This window comes from Solanum pennellii, chromosome 4 (genome assembly GCF_001406875.1).
Source record: "Solanum pennellii chromosome 4, SPENNV200".
Taxonomy (NCBI): Eukaryota; Viridiplantae; Streptophyta; class Magnoliopsida; order Solanales; family Solanaceae; genus Solanum; species Solanum pennellii.
In genome coordinates this window covers 60,390,088-60,404,796 of record NC_028640.1, presented here as the reverse complement: position 1 = coordinate 60,404,796, position 14,709 = coordinate 60,390,088, and the positions used below count along the sequence as shown (strand labels likewise).

General features: G+C 32.6%; 1 protein-coding gene across 1 annotated transcript; it reads left to right on the top strand.

The window, feature by feature from the left end:
• Positions 1–2,468: 2,468 nt before the first annotated feature.
• Positions 2,469–12,898, top strand: LOC107016861 (two-component response regulator ARR1-like). Its single transcript, XM_015217189.1, has 6 exons — positions 2,469–2,602; positions 7,495–7,649; positions 10,348–10,497; positions 10,845–11,294; positions 11,440–11,516; positions 12,059–12,898. The coding sequence occupies exons 1-6, from the start codon at positions 2,469–2,471 to the stop codon at positions 12,896–12,898; spliced, it is 1,806 nt and encodes a 601-aa protein (XP_015072675.1).
• Positions 12,899–14,709: the final 1,811 nt, after the last annotated feature.

Sequence of the window (14,709 nt, the reverse complement as noted above, 5' to 3'; positions counted from 1 at the left end):
AACCGGGATATGTCCATGTCACCTATCAGCACCGCAACCCTGCCCTCTCTGCATGATGAACGACCCAAGCCAGCGATAAAAAAAATATTCTGCTCCTCATTTCCTTAACCATTTAAGGAGCATGAGGGACAGCTGGGTGAACTTCAACCAATACTCGTGCACACTCAAAAAGTCTTATCTCAATGTAAGAAACTCCCATACCTTAGCCTCTTTCAATTCTCGGGGAATGAAACGCCCCTAGAAAGTTTTTTCTAAACAAACCTAACTCAGATGTCACGCATCCTCATCTCTACCCTTCTTCTAATAATCGAACCAAGTCCTAGCCACATTTTTCAGTAGATATGAATCTAGCTCAACCCTTTAAGAATCAGTAACATGCATCACATAAAACCTTCTTCAGTTCTTCATCAAAATTCTCTGGATCCTCATTTGGGATCGAACCCGTGAAACTTGGAGGATTCTTTCTCAAGAATTCACGAATCCTCGAAGTGTCAGCCTCTTCTTGCGTGGCTTCTCTTTTCTGTCCAACTTGATTAGTTACAACTTGTCTTAGTATCTGGATAGCCTCCCGAAATTGAGCATTAGTGACCTCGTCTTAAGGTTTCAATTTTGGTGCATTAGATACCCCTTTCTCTTGCGGCTGAATGTTTCTCCTAGCTGGACGACCTCGGGCTTCTCTTAGTGGAGGCATGTTTATTTGAAACACGCGCAAGCACAAATTAGAGAGAAACTTTTAGAGATAAACTCTAAATCACGAAAGGAATATGAAAGATGTAAAGAAATTCCTAAATGTTGGAGCCTTCTAATTATAGATGTGGTGTGCTTTACACCGATAACTAGGAATCTAAAAACATGACTTCATAGACTCCCTAGGACACTTGATTTCTATGCTCTAATTTAAGTTTATCACACCCCGAGCCTACACTCTGGACGCGGCCGACACTCGAAAACCATTGTTGGCCTCAAGCGGACCCTTGGTCTGGCTTGCTTAACTTAGTGGAAGACTTAACTCAATAAAACCGTGTCATTTAATAACTGTAAGAATAATAAGTTGGCCAAAATGACACTTAAGTCTCATAAGAAAATATCTTCAATACAAAGATGAGAGACTCAAAACTAAATTATCTGATTGTATAAGAAGCCTATATAATACTAAGATGGATGTTGGGACAGACCCCACAACATCCTATAAATGAAAGACTAAAAAACCAATAAAATGTCCTCTAGAATGCAAGGAAGCTCACCACTAACTCTGAATGCTCAACTGGATCAACGAGGGGCTGGATTATGCTGATTATAGTTACGTGCGTCTACATAATAAGAAGATGCAGGCCAACTGGCATTAGCACATTGAATGTACGAATATGCGTGTTGGAATGCTAACAACAACTTAAGCTTGGCAAAAAGAGTAACAAGAAACACTTACCTTGGTTCTGCTTAACTCATGAATACTAGACTTAATATAAAGCAATAAGACACATGCAATATAAAAAATCTTGTAAATCAATGAAAACACTTGGTTCGTTAGAGAAAATGCAATAAAAACTCAACTTTACTTATATATGAAGTAATGTATTTTATGTGGGATTCTCTAATAGACAACCATCACTATGAGCCTAAAATATGGTACAACGTCTTACCTCACGTTGCAAGACGTCCATCTTATATATTACTTTAGGTATAGAACCTGAACTACTAAGTGTATCCACTAGTCTATGCTAAAAAGCACTACGGAATCATCTAAAAAAATGAACCTTCTTTTGTCCATGTTAGCTATATGGTTTATGGGGTCTTGAGTTAATATGAACTTGCGTCCTCATATCGGTGCTCAATACTACTCCCAAAAATTCTTAGCTCATATATTTTAAAAACAACTTCTTCTCTTCTTTGAGGTAATTGCTTAAACTTAGCTTTAAAAGTTCTTTTGGAAATCATAGTTTCCTCTTTACTAAAACTAGAGAAAGACTCTTTTGGAAGTCTCAGCTTCCTTGGTTGCTCAAATTGTGAAAACACTTGTAATTCTTAAGGAATACTTGTTCTCTTATAACTATTTAGAAATGAACTCAATTCTTTCCTCTTTGCTCAACTTGCAACTTAACTCTTAGGGAATACTTGTTCCCTTATAACTTTTGAGAACTGAACACAACACTTTACTCTTTGCTTAAGTTGCAACTAGAGCCTTAAAAAAAGTTAAAACGTTTGTTAAAGACTCTTGAAAACTTTAAGAAATTAATTTGACTTGTTGCTTAACTTTTAGACTCAACTCTCAACTTCTTTTACTTTGATCTTAACTTTCCTTGAATTGAATTATGAAATTAAGGTTCATAATCTCATATTTATGGATGATTTCATGATGTTTATTCGTACCTTATAGGGTTAGAATCAACTAGGAAACGTAGGTACATCATTTAGAAACTTGTTCAAAAAAATGAGGGAAGAATGGGGTGAACTGGCGTCCTTGGCGCTCTATGAGGCGTGAGGCGCCTGGACCCAAACTTCAGAGGCCAGGTTGGGGCGCTCTGGCTGGCGTGGCGCCCCAAGGCCTGACAGAGATTGTCCTATGGGGCTATGGGAGGTGCGGCGTTGCAACCCCTTTAGCCAGGTGTTCTCGACTTTTCTCCCCTGTTTTTCATCTTTAGACCCTATAAACTTCCATGGTTCTTTTTCCAAACACTTAGGATCATTATTACCCTCAATACCAATAGAGTCAAGTTAGAAAACAACCCGGAAACATGAATCAAATCAATACTAAGCATTCAACAACTCAACCAACAAGAATTCAACAATGTTTTTCAAGAACTTCACTTTTTATCATTCACCTAATTTGAAAATCACTAAATTGAAATATGTTTGGTGTTTGGGTGAACGGAATCTCAGATACCTTGATAGGGATTACCCCCGACGAATTTCACTCACAACGCTTGACGTTCTTGGTGAATTCTTGACTTCTCTCCCTTTCTTTCATCTTTTCTCTCTTCTCCAAACCCTAAGCGTAATTCTAACTTTTCAAACTGATCTGAGACTTATTTTTACCCCAATATACCCCTACAACGAAATAGAATATTAAGTGGTGAAAAGACTAGTTTGACCTTCTGTAAGTCCGGATTGGTACCTTCCTCAATCCAACAACCGAACTTCCGAAATAAATATTTCACTAATACGATAACGATATCGCACAAACTCAGCGGCGTTGGAAAGATTGTTCCAAGATCTCTCCACCCATATCTAGAAGAACCTCAAAATCATATTGATCTAGAAGTTATGGCCGTTTGAAAATGACCAAAACTCACTTTCTTAACTTAGAACTTTTTTCCTGATTTTCGCTTTCTTTCCAAAAATGATTAGTTTTAGTTTCTTAACTTATTCTTAGTTATTTCAAGTTGCGAGATGTTATAAAACCCGAACCTCCTGGTAACTCAATGTCGTGTACCAAAACATCTACCAGTCTACAATATGAGGCCGCCGATGCAACCCCCCTCCCCCTCCCCCCCCAAAAAAAACAAGAACTATGAGTTCGGAAAATAGACCATAGGTAAAAGATAGACCCATAGCAGTCTTAAAGAACAAATCACCCATGGATTCAGGAAGCGCGGAGTCACAACTAAGGTCGCGTAGTAGCCAATGAAATATGTATGTACTCAACAAAGGAATATCAAGCGCAGTATCAGTACATAAAGTCAACAGTCTATAAGATCATTGGCAAGCGACAATTGTACAAAGATGAAAATGTAACCACAACTCAATAAAACTTGACAACGTGCATTGATAAACAAATTCAGAAACATAAACAAGATATCCTAGACTTGAAAAAATTATCACAACAAACATGCTCAAAAACATTGTAATGAAGCCATCTTGATTCATTCATGGAACCAATACACAAAAAATTACATCTGTACCAAGAATGATATCCAATCCAATCGATATAGACCATGTACCAGGCGTGGTACTCAAGCTAACTGATGGATATTTAAAACTAGGCATGGATCCTAACCAATCAATAATATGTATCAAATGTGGTAGCCGATCCAAACAAGATATATCTTATACCAAGTGTGTTACCTGAACAACCTAAAAATATGTACTAGGAGAGGTACTTGAGCCACCAACAGTCATACACAATCACAATCATAATCACAATGTGTTTAATCACACTTGAAAATACAAGAAAATATGATGTTTATTCCATTGAAGTGTCAATAGGACATCATTTCCGTTTCATCCTTTTTATCTCCATAACCATGTATTGTACAAGTAATACTAAAAAAACATTTAACATGCACATGTACATAAATGGGAAACAAATTCAACAATAACCCCTTTTATGATATATAGTTTGTTCTTGGTCTATAAACAATCAATATAGCACATAATCAGGTCCAAATAGCCTAAATGCACCCAAATTATATCTTAATCCCATACCCCATGCCTTTTTCACGATTATCCCACCCAAACAAGGGGTTTTCCACCATTAAATCAAACAAAAATATCTCTTAAAGTCACCATCATAGATTCTAAGGCCTAGGAATTAATTTACCAAGTTAGGAGAGTAATTTACTTACTTTTACAGATGTTTCTAATGAAAAATCAATAAAAATACCATAGGTTACTATTGCACTCTCCCAAACTATTGTTGAATCATAATAGGCATTTTTTGAGTTTTTTCTACATAATGAGTGACTTATCTGTCATAGCGGTCCAATCCCACTATAGTAACGGCTCCATAGGAGGGATATTCCTATATAGAGAGAAATTACTTGGACACCATAGCGACATGTCCCCCTTTGAAGTAGAATTTCACTCACTATAGTGTCATGCACGATAGAACCTAAAAATACTCCAAAAATTTGCCATTTCGCAATACACCTTCAAACCTTGACGTTCCAAACCAATCATTCATGCCAAGTTCTATATCAGACGTTTTACTTACCCGAATTGAGTTATAAAAAGTTCTATGGACTACTTAAAGTATTAGAAATAAGAAAAACCACTCTACTTAGACGTTTCACACCAATCCTTAAACCGAATTTTGCTAGACCCCATCTTGCTCAAATTTCGTCCAAGACTAACCACCTCATAGTTTCAAGTAACTACTCTAGAAATTTTCTCGCATGATTTCTCTTACAATTAGCTCACCCATGACAACCTAAAGGGTCGTTACATGAGCTCAATTGCAGAACGAGTGACATAAAAATAAGAGGTTGAGAAAGAAATTAGACTTGTTGAAGAAGCATGTGTACAAGAAATCATCTGAAATAAGTGATCATCTGAAGAAGACAACCAAGCTTCTGAAAATGAAAGTGATGATGACTTTGATATCATGAATGAAAGAGATTCTAACACGAATAACGTAATTGAAAGTAGCCATAATTATGATTAAGATGGTTTGTAGTATTATTGATGATTAAAATTTGATATATTTTATTTTGGACAAGTTAAGAATCATAAATTGTTGACCTGGATGTTATAAATTATATTTTTTTTGTTAGTTGAAATGGTTTACATTAGACATATATTGAATGATGTTTTAAAGAATTACCAAGGGTTTCAAATAGATTTTGTTTGATTATGAAATTTGTATAGCGATTTAAATGTGAACTATCATTTAATTTGGGATTTCCACGGTAGATGTTCATGAAAATTTTCTTGGAAGAATTTCTTTTTGCCAATTTACTTGGGGTATTTTATAGAATTTTCTTAGGAAATCATTTCATAAATATTCATAAGAGGCTTTATTTTATTAATCAAGGCTACTAACCTCAAAAGTTTATAAGAATTAACTTGGGGATATTCATAGGATCTCCAAAATTTCATAAGTTCCTTTTCACATGAAACTTTACTGAAAAAATCTTGCAAATGTCTGCTAGTTAATCACCGATAAATTAGTAAATGCGCGAATTTATTCTCGCAACTAACTTATTGTCACGACCCAAAAATGAGTGTGATGGCACTCATCTTATTCCACCAAGACAAGTCAGCCTAAATCTCGACCATTACAATAAAATTACGGAAATTTATGTTCAACTTTAAAATACCCCCAAAATCTGTTTGTCACGTGTACAAGCCTCTAAAGTATTACAATCGAGTCAAAACAAAAATACAAGTCTCATATGACATTGTTGCTAGAGTAGAACAAGATCATAAATAGGATTAAGAAGGTCTGCTGAGATGACAAACTGCTACCTCACAAATCTCCACGAAGCCTCAGAAAAAGAAGAGAATATATCATAAAAATAAGGGCTAGTAACCTACAAAAAAAATTGTAGAAGCAAGGGGTGAGTATCAAACCACACGGTACTGAGCAAGTAAACGTCTAAACACAAGCTAAGGGGATGAAATACGAGTACTCCTACCACCCCAACCGAACCTCCACAATTACAACCTGCATAAAATACAGTCTAACCTATTAGTTCACATTTACATAGCACGTAACTCTACAACAACACTTTGACAAATTACATATATATCCTCCACAACTACACCTACCGAATTACATATCCTCAATAACAACACTTCAACAAATTATCTATCCTCAACAACACTTCAACAAATTACATATCCTCAATAAGAACACTTCAACAAATTACATATCCTCAACAACACTTCAACAAATTACATATCCTCAATCACAAGCTCAATATTCAAAAATTACAAGTTCCACAAAAAGGCAATTACAAGATCAGCAAATCACAATAACAAGTTCAATAATGATAAGTATGTGCAATGCAATGGAATGCAATGTCAAGTATAGTGATGCATGTCTTCCCTAATGATACACACCCGCTGTATCTAAGTATGGGACCCATGGGGGACATATTTGTCAATGCATCTGTCGCGGCGTAAGACACGACCCTCGATAATAGTAATCATCGCGGCGCGCGATACGTTCCTCGAAATATAGTAACCATCGCGGTGCGCGATACGTCCCTCGAAATGGTACATCCTCTTTAGGTTCTCATTCTTTCTCAATGCACATAACACATGTAACAACCATGTCTTAAAATAATGCGAATGACATGTTCACACAAATAAAGAGGATATGACCACTTTCATAACACTGCACAATTCACAACAACATCAACAATGATTCAACAAACTTTTTGAACCATTCATTATTATCAACACATCACACACAAGCAATTATTCACATTGCCTTTTATTACCCTTTGTTTTCATCATTAGAATTATATTATTCGACGAATTAAGATTTAACCGTAGATTTGAAATGCAGGAAATATGAGATTTGAAAAATTGATTGGAATAAAGATTTAGAAACTTTATTATAAATTCATATGAGTTTTGGGTCTAAGCTAGAGATATAGCAATATGAATGTTGTTAGTTTCGTAATCATATCGTGATTATTTATTTGAATAGATTTTATTGGTTTGGAAGTCAAGCGAAAGACGAAGGCTCAAGTTCTGGAGTCATTGTTAGACTATTCGAGGCAAGTGGATTTCTGGTGCGACTACCACACCACATGACTCTCGTACTAGAGAGGGGGCTCAGACCCAAGAGCAGCAACAAGCTTCAGTTGTTCAGGATGCGGTGGGGCAACTACCAGTAGATCCCGCGGTTCAGAATGATGTTGCACCAACAGTTGGGGGTCAAGTTGCACCGGTGGTTGTTCTGACAGAGGTGAGCAGCGTAGGTATGAGAGATTTCAAAAAATGGACCCACCTCTGTTTCAGGGTGGGAATAGCGAGGATGCTCATGAGTTTCTAACTACGTGCCGAGAGTTACTAGAGGTGGTTGGATTAGCTGAGTCACACGGGGTTCGATATGTTACACTCCAGCTTCATGGACCAGCGAGAGACTGGTGGAGAACTTATTCGGGTTAAGCTGACTTGTCTTGGTGGGATAAGACGAGTGCCATCACGTTCATTTTTGGATCGTGACACTTACGTAGCTAGATATTTTAATTTCTAAATTTTCAAGTAATAGTTGGCTACAAAAAAATTTTCATCTGATTTCAATTGACAAGAAGATTCACATCAAATTACTTGAGAATTTTATTGTACTACCCCACGAAAATCTCTAGATAATGAACACTTTTCTTGTACATAGAAAGAGAGAACTAATAGGAAAGAGAGAACTGTTAGGGGAGAGGAAAAGAGAAGGAGAGAGCATGGGGGAATTTGAAGGAGTTGTGTATTTGACTTAAAATATGATATGAAATTATCAATAAAGGAGACTAATATGTAATTATTTGAAAGTATAGAATGAATAAGTATATATGCCTGGAATGTTTGTACTAGATTAAAAAAATCAATTAGGTCAACCAAAAATTATAAGTTAGGTCCACATAAGACAAGCCCACTAGAAAATAGAGGTACTATATAAGTACATATCAAAGAGTTGAGTGTTTCTCTTTACCCTCTCATATAACAATTTATTTTTTTCTCCTCCTTTTTATGTTTGAATAGAAAAAATCCTCAAAATATTGAAGCAATAGATAATCAATGGCATCTCCCAATTATGGTACGATAAAAGAAGTTCATTTGTTGCTTGTGGATAATGACAAAGAGTTTGTGACTAAGATGATTAATTTGTCGAAGTCCTATGACTATAAAGGTAACATCTGTAAAAATATATAAAACTTATAAGCTTTCGCCTTTGATACAAGTAAATTCTATGTGCTTTTTCTTTTAAAACAGACTTAATTGGTATGAAGGATGTTATCCCATTTGTTATTTTAACATCAATATTTTTTAAGGTTTCATTTATATATCTTACAAATCTTAGATTCCTCTTTTCTCTTTTATCCTAATACTGTTTGTATGCTGCTATATGTTGATATAACACTTAAGAAATGAGTTTTGTGTGGTTATTAATAATCAAACTAGATTCTCTATTTTTGATTCTTGCTATAAAAATGTCACACAATAGATCAGCTTCTATGTCCCTTTAGGGAATTATTTATTCTACACTTGACCTTCTTTATTAAGAAAGGATTGGGGGAGGGGGGATTTTCCAAGAGTTTCAAATAGTTGGCGAAGAAAATAATTTAATTTTCTCAAAAATTATATTTGAATGTTTAGATCTTTACTTCCGTTATCATTTTATCTATCATTTGATAAGTACAATGTTAAGGTGGTGGAGGCACAAAATTAGGGTTAAAGAAGGAAGGACAAAGAGCAAGAAAGGACAAAATAAGAGCTGATATGACTTTCTACTTTGCGATAACTTTTAATTTTGTCTTCTATCATATGTAGAAAAAAAAACAACTGTGGAACCTTGATTTTCATAAAAAAAAAAAAAATTCCCCCCCCCCCCCTGCCTCGCCCGTTTTTTTTTCTTCTTAATTTATTTATTTTCACCATTACAATTCAACAAAAAAATCATCTTCTAAAAAATATTTTATTAATTATTTTCAATATACACATTTTATTTCATCATTTTGACCACACATAAATTATAAATTTTATAATAGAATTAATTTATTAATTTTTTCCTAATTTGGAAGAAAACAAAATTTTGGATCTAGTTTATGGTTTCTTGCACTAATTACTTTATGTCTCAACCTTAATGTGAGCACAATCGACAATTGTTAAATCTTTGAAAAAAACAAGTAAATATTATAATTTATTTATCCGATAATTATTTTTAAGGATGTTTTGCTTGAACTATTTTACCTTGCAAAGAAAAAACGTATATATCTACAAATTTATAGTAAAGGTGTGCTTCTGGCTACTTCTTCTTTTTATTTGTTTAGTTTTTCAATAACTTTGTTAGTATTCACATATTATTTTTTGTTCAAGGTGTATCAAATTATATTTGCTTGAATTTCATTGCTAACGACTTTTGTAGGTATGATGTAATATTGATGCATAAAAGAAACTAATTTAGAAATAATAAATAAAGCACCTGTAGTGATTTTCTAAAAGAGAACTTTAATTTGACGGCATGATTAAGAATGTATATAGCAAAATATGTTAGAAAAAAGGAAGTTTTCCTTGTTACTTATAAATCATTTTATCATTGTTACATCTTTTAATCTTATTTGTTGCATATTTTGATCCTATTATCTTGGGGGGTTGATTACAAAAATAGTTTTTTGATTTCAACAAGTTATTTGAATAAATTGAAATAAATTGTTATTATCCCTATGTATGATCTTCTCTAAACTACCTAATCTAATTATTAATTCAAACTAGTATTGTACATAGCGTTATTATGTGAACCTTTGTTTAAGATTGCACACATCTATTAAAACTTAAGTTGATTAAAATAAATTGTTGCATAAATAAGGTGTAGCAATATAACCTAAAAAATATAATTGAATTGGTATATCCCGTTGATAATTTTGTACTATTCTCTTCGCTGATTTTTATAATATATTAATGCAGTTACGACGGTTGATACCACTTCAGCAGCATTGTCAATGCTTATCAGAGAAAAACAAAAATTTGATGTCATTATAATCAATGATCATTCATCAAACATGCTTTCTTTGGACCTCTTAGCTAAGGCTGTGGCCATGGATATAATTTCAGTCGGTAAGTATTTATTTACTCTTTCACTTATGACGTCTAATATGGGTTAGTTGAGTTATTCTTAATTAATCCAGTGTAACAAATTTAGCCATAAAAAGTTCACCATTAATTGGTTTCTTAATAGTTCGTAGCTATAGTAATTTTCTATAATCCATCGTTAAATATGATTAACATTGAATCTTTTTATTTAGCGACATAAATTATTGATTACTCATGCTTAGTCTTTCAATTTGTGATAGCTAGTTAGATAACATTGGTGTTGTAATGAATATGCATTACATTAATAATTTACATAATAATGGATGAAGTAATTGAATTCTAATTCTTACTTTCTCAAAATAACTATGCAGTGGTTTGTGATAAATACAATGAGTTCGTAGCAAAGAAGGTTTTGGATGAGGGAGCTTATCTTTACTTTGAAAATTCATTTGAGAAGGATATTGTGAAATACTTATCAAAATTTGTATCGAGGAAAAAAACACAAAGGCAACAAGTGGAAGAAGGATCAGAAATAAATATATATCAAAACAATAATATTATTGGAGTCAATGGAGAATCCGAAGAGAGACAAAATGTCACAAATACTACAAATCAAAGAAATAATATTGATGAGGCTGGAAATGATGTGGGGTCGAATGGAAAATACAAGTTAACAAAGAAGAGAGAGAGAAAAAATATGAATGAGACTGATCAAAGAGAACATCAAAGTAGTGATTTTATTAGGAGAAAAGCTTGCCTAGTTTGGAATGACGATCTTCAGGCAAAATTTATGAAAGTTGTACACCAAATCGGGATAGAAAGTAAGTTTTCTTCACTATTATAGTAATAGCTACAACGTTAATTTGTTTACAATTAAGGCATAACAATTGTTGTATTTACATGTACCCTCACTTGATTTGAAAAAATTGTTATTAATTTTAACTTACATTTTTATGGAATATGTAGGATGTCGCCCGAAAAAGATATGGGAGCAGATGAATGTGCTTGATATTACTAGGACACAAGTGGCAAGCCACTTACAGGTACCTTTTTAATAGACTAGTGATATATTATATATTATTTATATGTGTTTAGTACTAGAAAAATAATTTTTTAAATGTTATTTGCAAATATATTTATGCGAGAAGTTGTTATTATTTTTTCAACACTCATTATTTTGATTTTATATAAAAATTAAGTAAAAAGTGTTCTAATTTTATCTTATTTTAGCATGTAAATGTTTAGACTTTATTTTTACCATTTTATACTCAAATGTCATATCAAAGCATTACTAATAAATCAAGATTAGCGTAAATTTTTGTTACTTGTTTTTAGTGATAGAAGTTAATTATTCGTTGGTCAACTCTAATATTTTGTAGTTCAATGAAAAAAAAATATTATACTCAATATTTAATTCATATTATTTGAAAAGAATTTTACCTTTCGCTAATTATCAAATATCAAAAATATTTTCTATTAAAATGAATTTGGTCATTTCAATCACACCGAAATATCAATAAATTTAGATGATAAACATATACATGATCTCACTCTCTCTTCTTATTTTTTTTGTAACACCATTTAGAATTGTCGTCTCCACTGGAAAGTTTCAGAAAAGAAGAAATCTACTCGTCGCTCATCAGACCAGAGATTCTCAAATAGTTCTCAGCAAATAAGTACCTTTCAAAAATCTGGGACTATGCCTTCTCTTCAAACAAATGAAACAAATCTGCAAGTTCACTCAAATCGAACCCAAATAGTGCCAGAGTTTCCATTTCCTAATCTCAAGACTAATAATACTTCTTTTGGAGGAGAGAGTTCAATCCAACAACTTTATCGTCCACAACTTCATGCTCAACCCTATTACTCCACCATTTGCAATCCATTCAATGACTCGTCTCAGTGGACCAAAACTTATTTTGCTGGTGAGCTGCAACAACAACATGGACCCTTACTTGATGTTTTGGGTTCACAAGGACTACAAATATCAAATATTGAGAGTACTAGTTCTAAACCTAACCTGGCGTTCAATGGTGAATATCATAATATTCAAAGTTATTACAACATGAATCACAATGTGTCCCATGGAGCATCATATTTGGGTAGCAAAAAAATGTCCAATGAAAATGTTGGGAATGCGATAACTAATGACAACAACTTGAATATCAATGCAGACAATGTGACAAGTTTTTTAGGTAGCAGATTGATAGCTGATATACACGTTGGAGATACATCCACTAATGAATTCAGTGCAATAGATACAAATCCAAGCAATATTGTGGTGGCAACAAATGATCAGACAGAAATTCATGAAGAAAGTGATTCAGATGAGAATCATGATTGTGATGCATATTTTGATTTCACTAATATAGATTATCTCTCCCAGAATCTTGAATCTTCGAGTACTGACCCACCCAGTGAATAAGACATTTGGTCAAGTGTACTTTGTTGATCAGGTTAGTACTTCTATCTAATTTAGCATTATATAAATTTCATATTACATTATTGATATAAGCTAAAATAAGTATAAATTTTGAATTACTTTTTTTGTATTATATATGCATATTAAACACCGGATTAAATTGTATTTTCTCCATGTTTGGTTTGTATTATAATCTTTGATGTTCTTCTTCTTCTTAATTAAATGAGTCCTTAGTGTTTGAATAAAATGTCTTAGTATTAAAAAAATGTCAATATTTAAATTTATGAAGTACTTATATTTATCCTTTGATAAAAGAAGTTTTTCCGTGATGGTATTTTGAATTGACTTATTATTTGAGAAATTATTTTTGTCACACCCATAATATCTTCTACATTTTATCATTATGCAGGTGATCCAATGTTATCACTTATCAGGACTATCAATGACAACTCTCATAAGGACTCTTTATAGTAACAAATTTGTTTTCTCAAGTGAAAAGTTCATATACCATATTTGTAGTGACTATTTTTTTGGTGTGACTTGATTTGATTTAATTTTGAATTTCCATTTGTAACTAATGGTCAATATAAGATTCTAGTATTTCATTAATTTATTGACTTGATATTACTGCTTTCTTTAGTATCGGTCCATTTATATTTTCCATTTCATAACCTTTTGGTTGACTTGTTATATATTTTATGTATGAGATAGATTATTTGGTAGATTTATACTCGATATAGCAAAATTTAGTTATCTTTATTCCAAAGAAAACTAATAATTTTTTTAATTTTTCAAAAACTAATACTTTTTTTAATTTTTTAAAACACAAATTTAGTATTCCCAAGAAAACTTATAATCTACTTTTTCATGAATATTTTTAAAAAATACTGAATGGGTTGTAACATAAAATAGAAATTAAATATTTGTTCATCCCCGAATGGACTAGGTATAAGAACGGTGGAGCGAGAACAACAGAAACTAACAAGCAAGTTTGAGAGGAAGTGTAACAGACACTCAATGAGCAGAATGATATCTAGCATTGTAAGACCATTTTTCATTCATCACTAGTAATGCTTTTAAATAGGCTCACAGCTCAAGTAAAATGCAACATTAAAAGGGCACTAATTTAGTATTAATTTCAATTGAAATAAAACTTAAGAACCAAATAAAAATTATCATAGACTAAGTAAGAATGCAGTAAAATACTAAAAGAAAGTTGTAGTAAACTTTTCTACGCAAATACTAAAAGAAAGTTGTAGTAACCTTTTCCACACCTTTTTTGAATCATTTATCCACACTACAACAAAAATAATATTCAGCTACGAAATTCTTTACTACGCTACAAAATTCGTCACTATTTGTTCATTTTTTGTGACAGAAATGAGTTTTTGTCTCTAAATATATGAGCCTAACCTATTAGTGACGAAACACAAAAGTTCGTGGTAAAATTTTGTCCTTTAAAGTTTCCCACTAAAATATATTTTGGCGCCATTTAGTAAGTATTATTAACGACGAACTTTAAGTTATAAGTGAATTTTATTTTTCTTTAATAATTTTGCTAAGCTGTGACAAACTATATTTTGTCCTTAAATTAGTTCTGTTTTGGGAACGAAAAAGTATCGTCACAAATAAGATGTTGTGACATTTGTGACAAACTATTGTTTGTAGTCAAACAACTTATGTTTTAGAGGCAAAAAATATATTTATTTGTGACCTTAATTATTGTCGCTAATGTTATACATAATTAGTGATGTTTAATCTATCGTTTTTAATCAATTAACGATTTAGATACAATAAATTCGTCACAAAATAAG

Coding starts and splice junctions, on each gene's coding strand:
- LOC107016861 (XM_015217189.1), top strand. CDS start 2,469: ATGAGGCGTGAGGCGCCTGGACCCAAACTTCAGAGGCCAGGTTGGGGC. Junction 2,603..7,494: donor GTTGCAACCCCTTTAGCCAG/GTGTTCTCGACT, acceptor CTCTCGTACTAG/AGAGGGGGCTCAGACCCAAG. Junction 11,295..11,439: donor ACACCAAATCGGGATAGAAA/GTAAGTTTTCTT, acceptor TGGAATATGTAG/GATGTCGCCCGAAAAAGATA.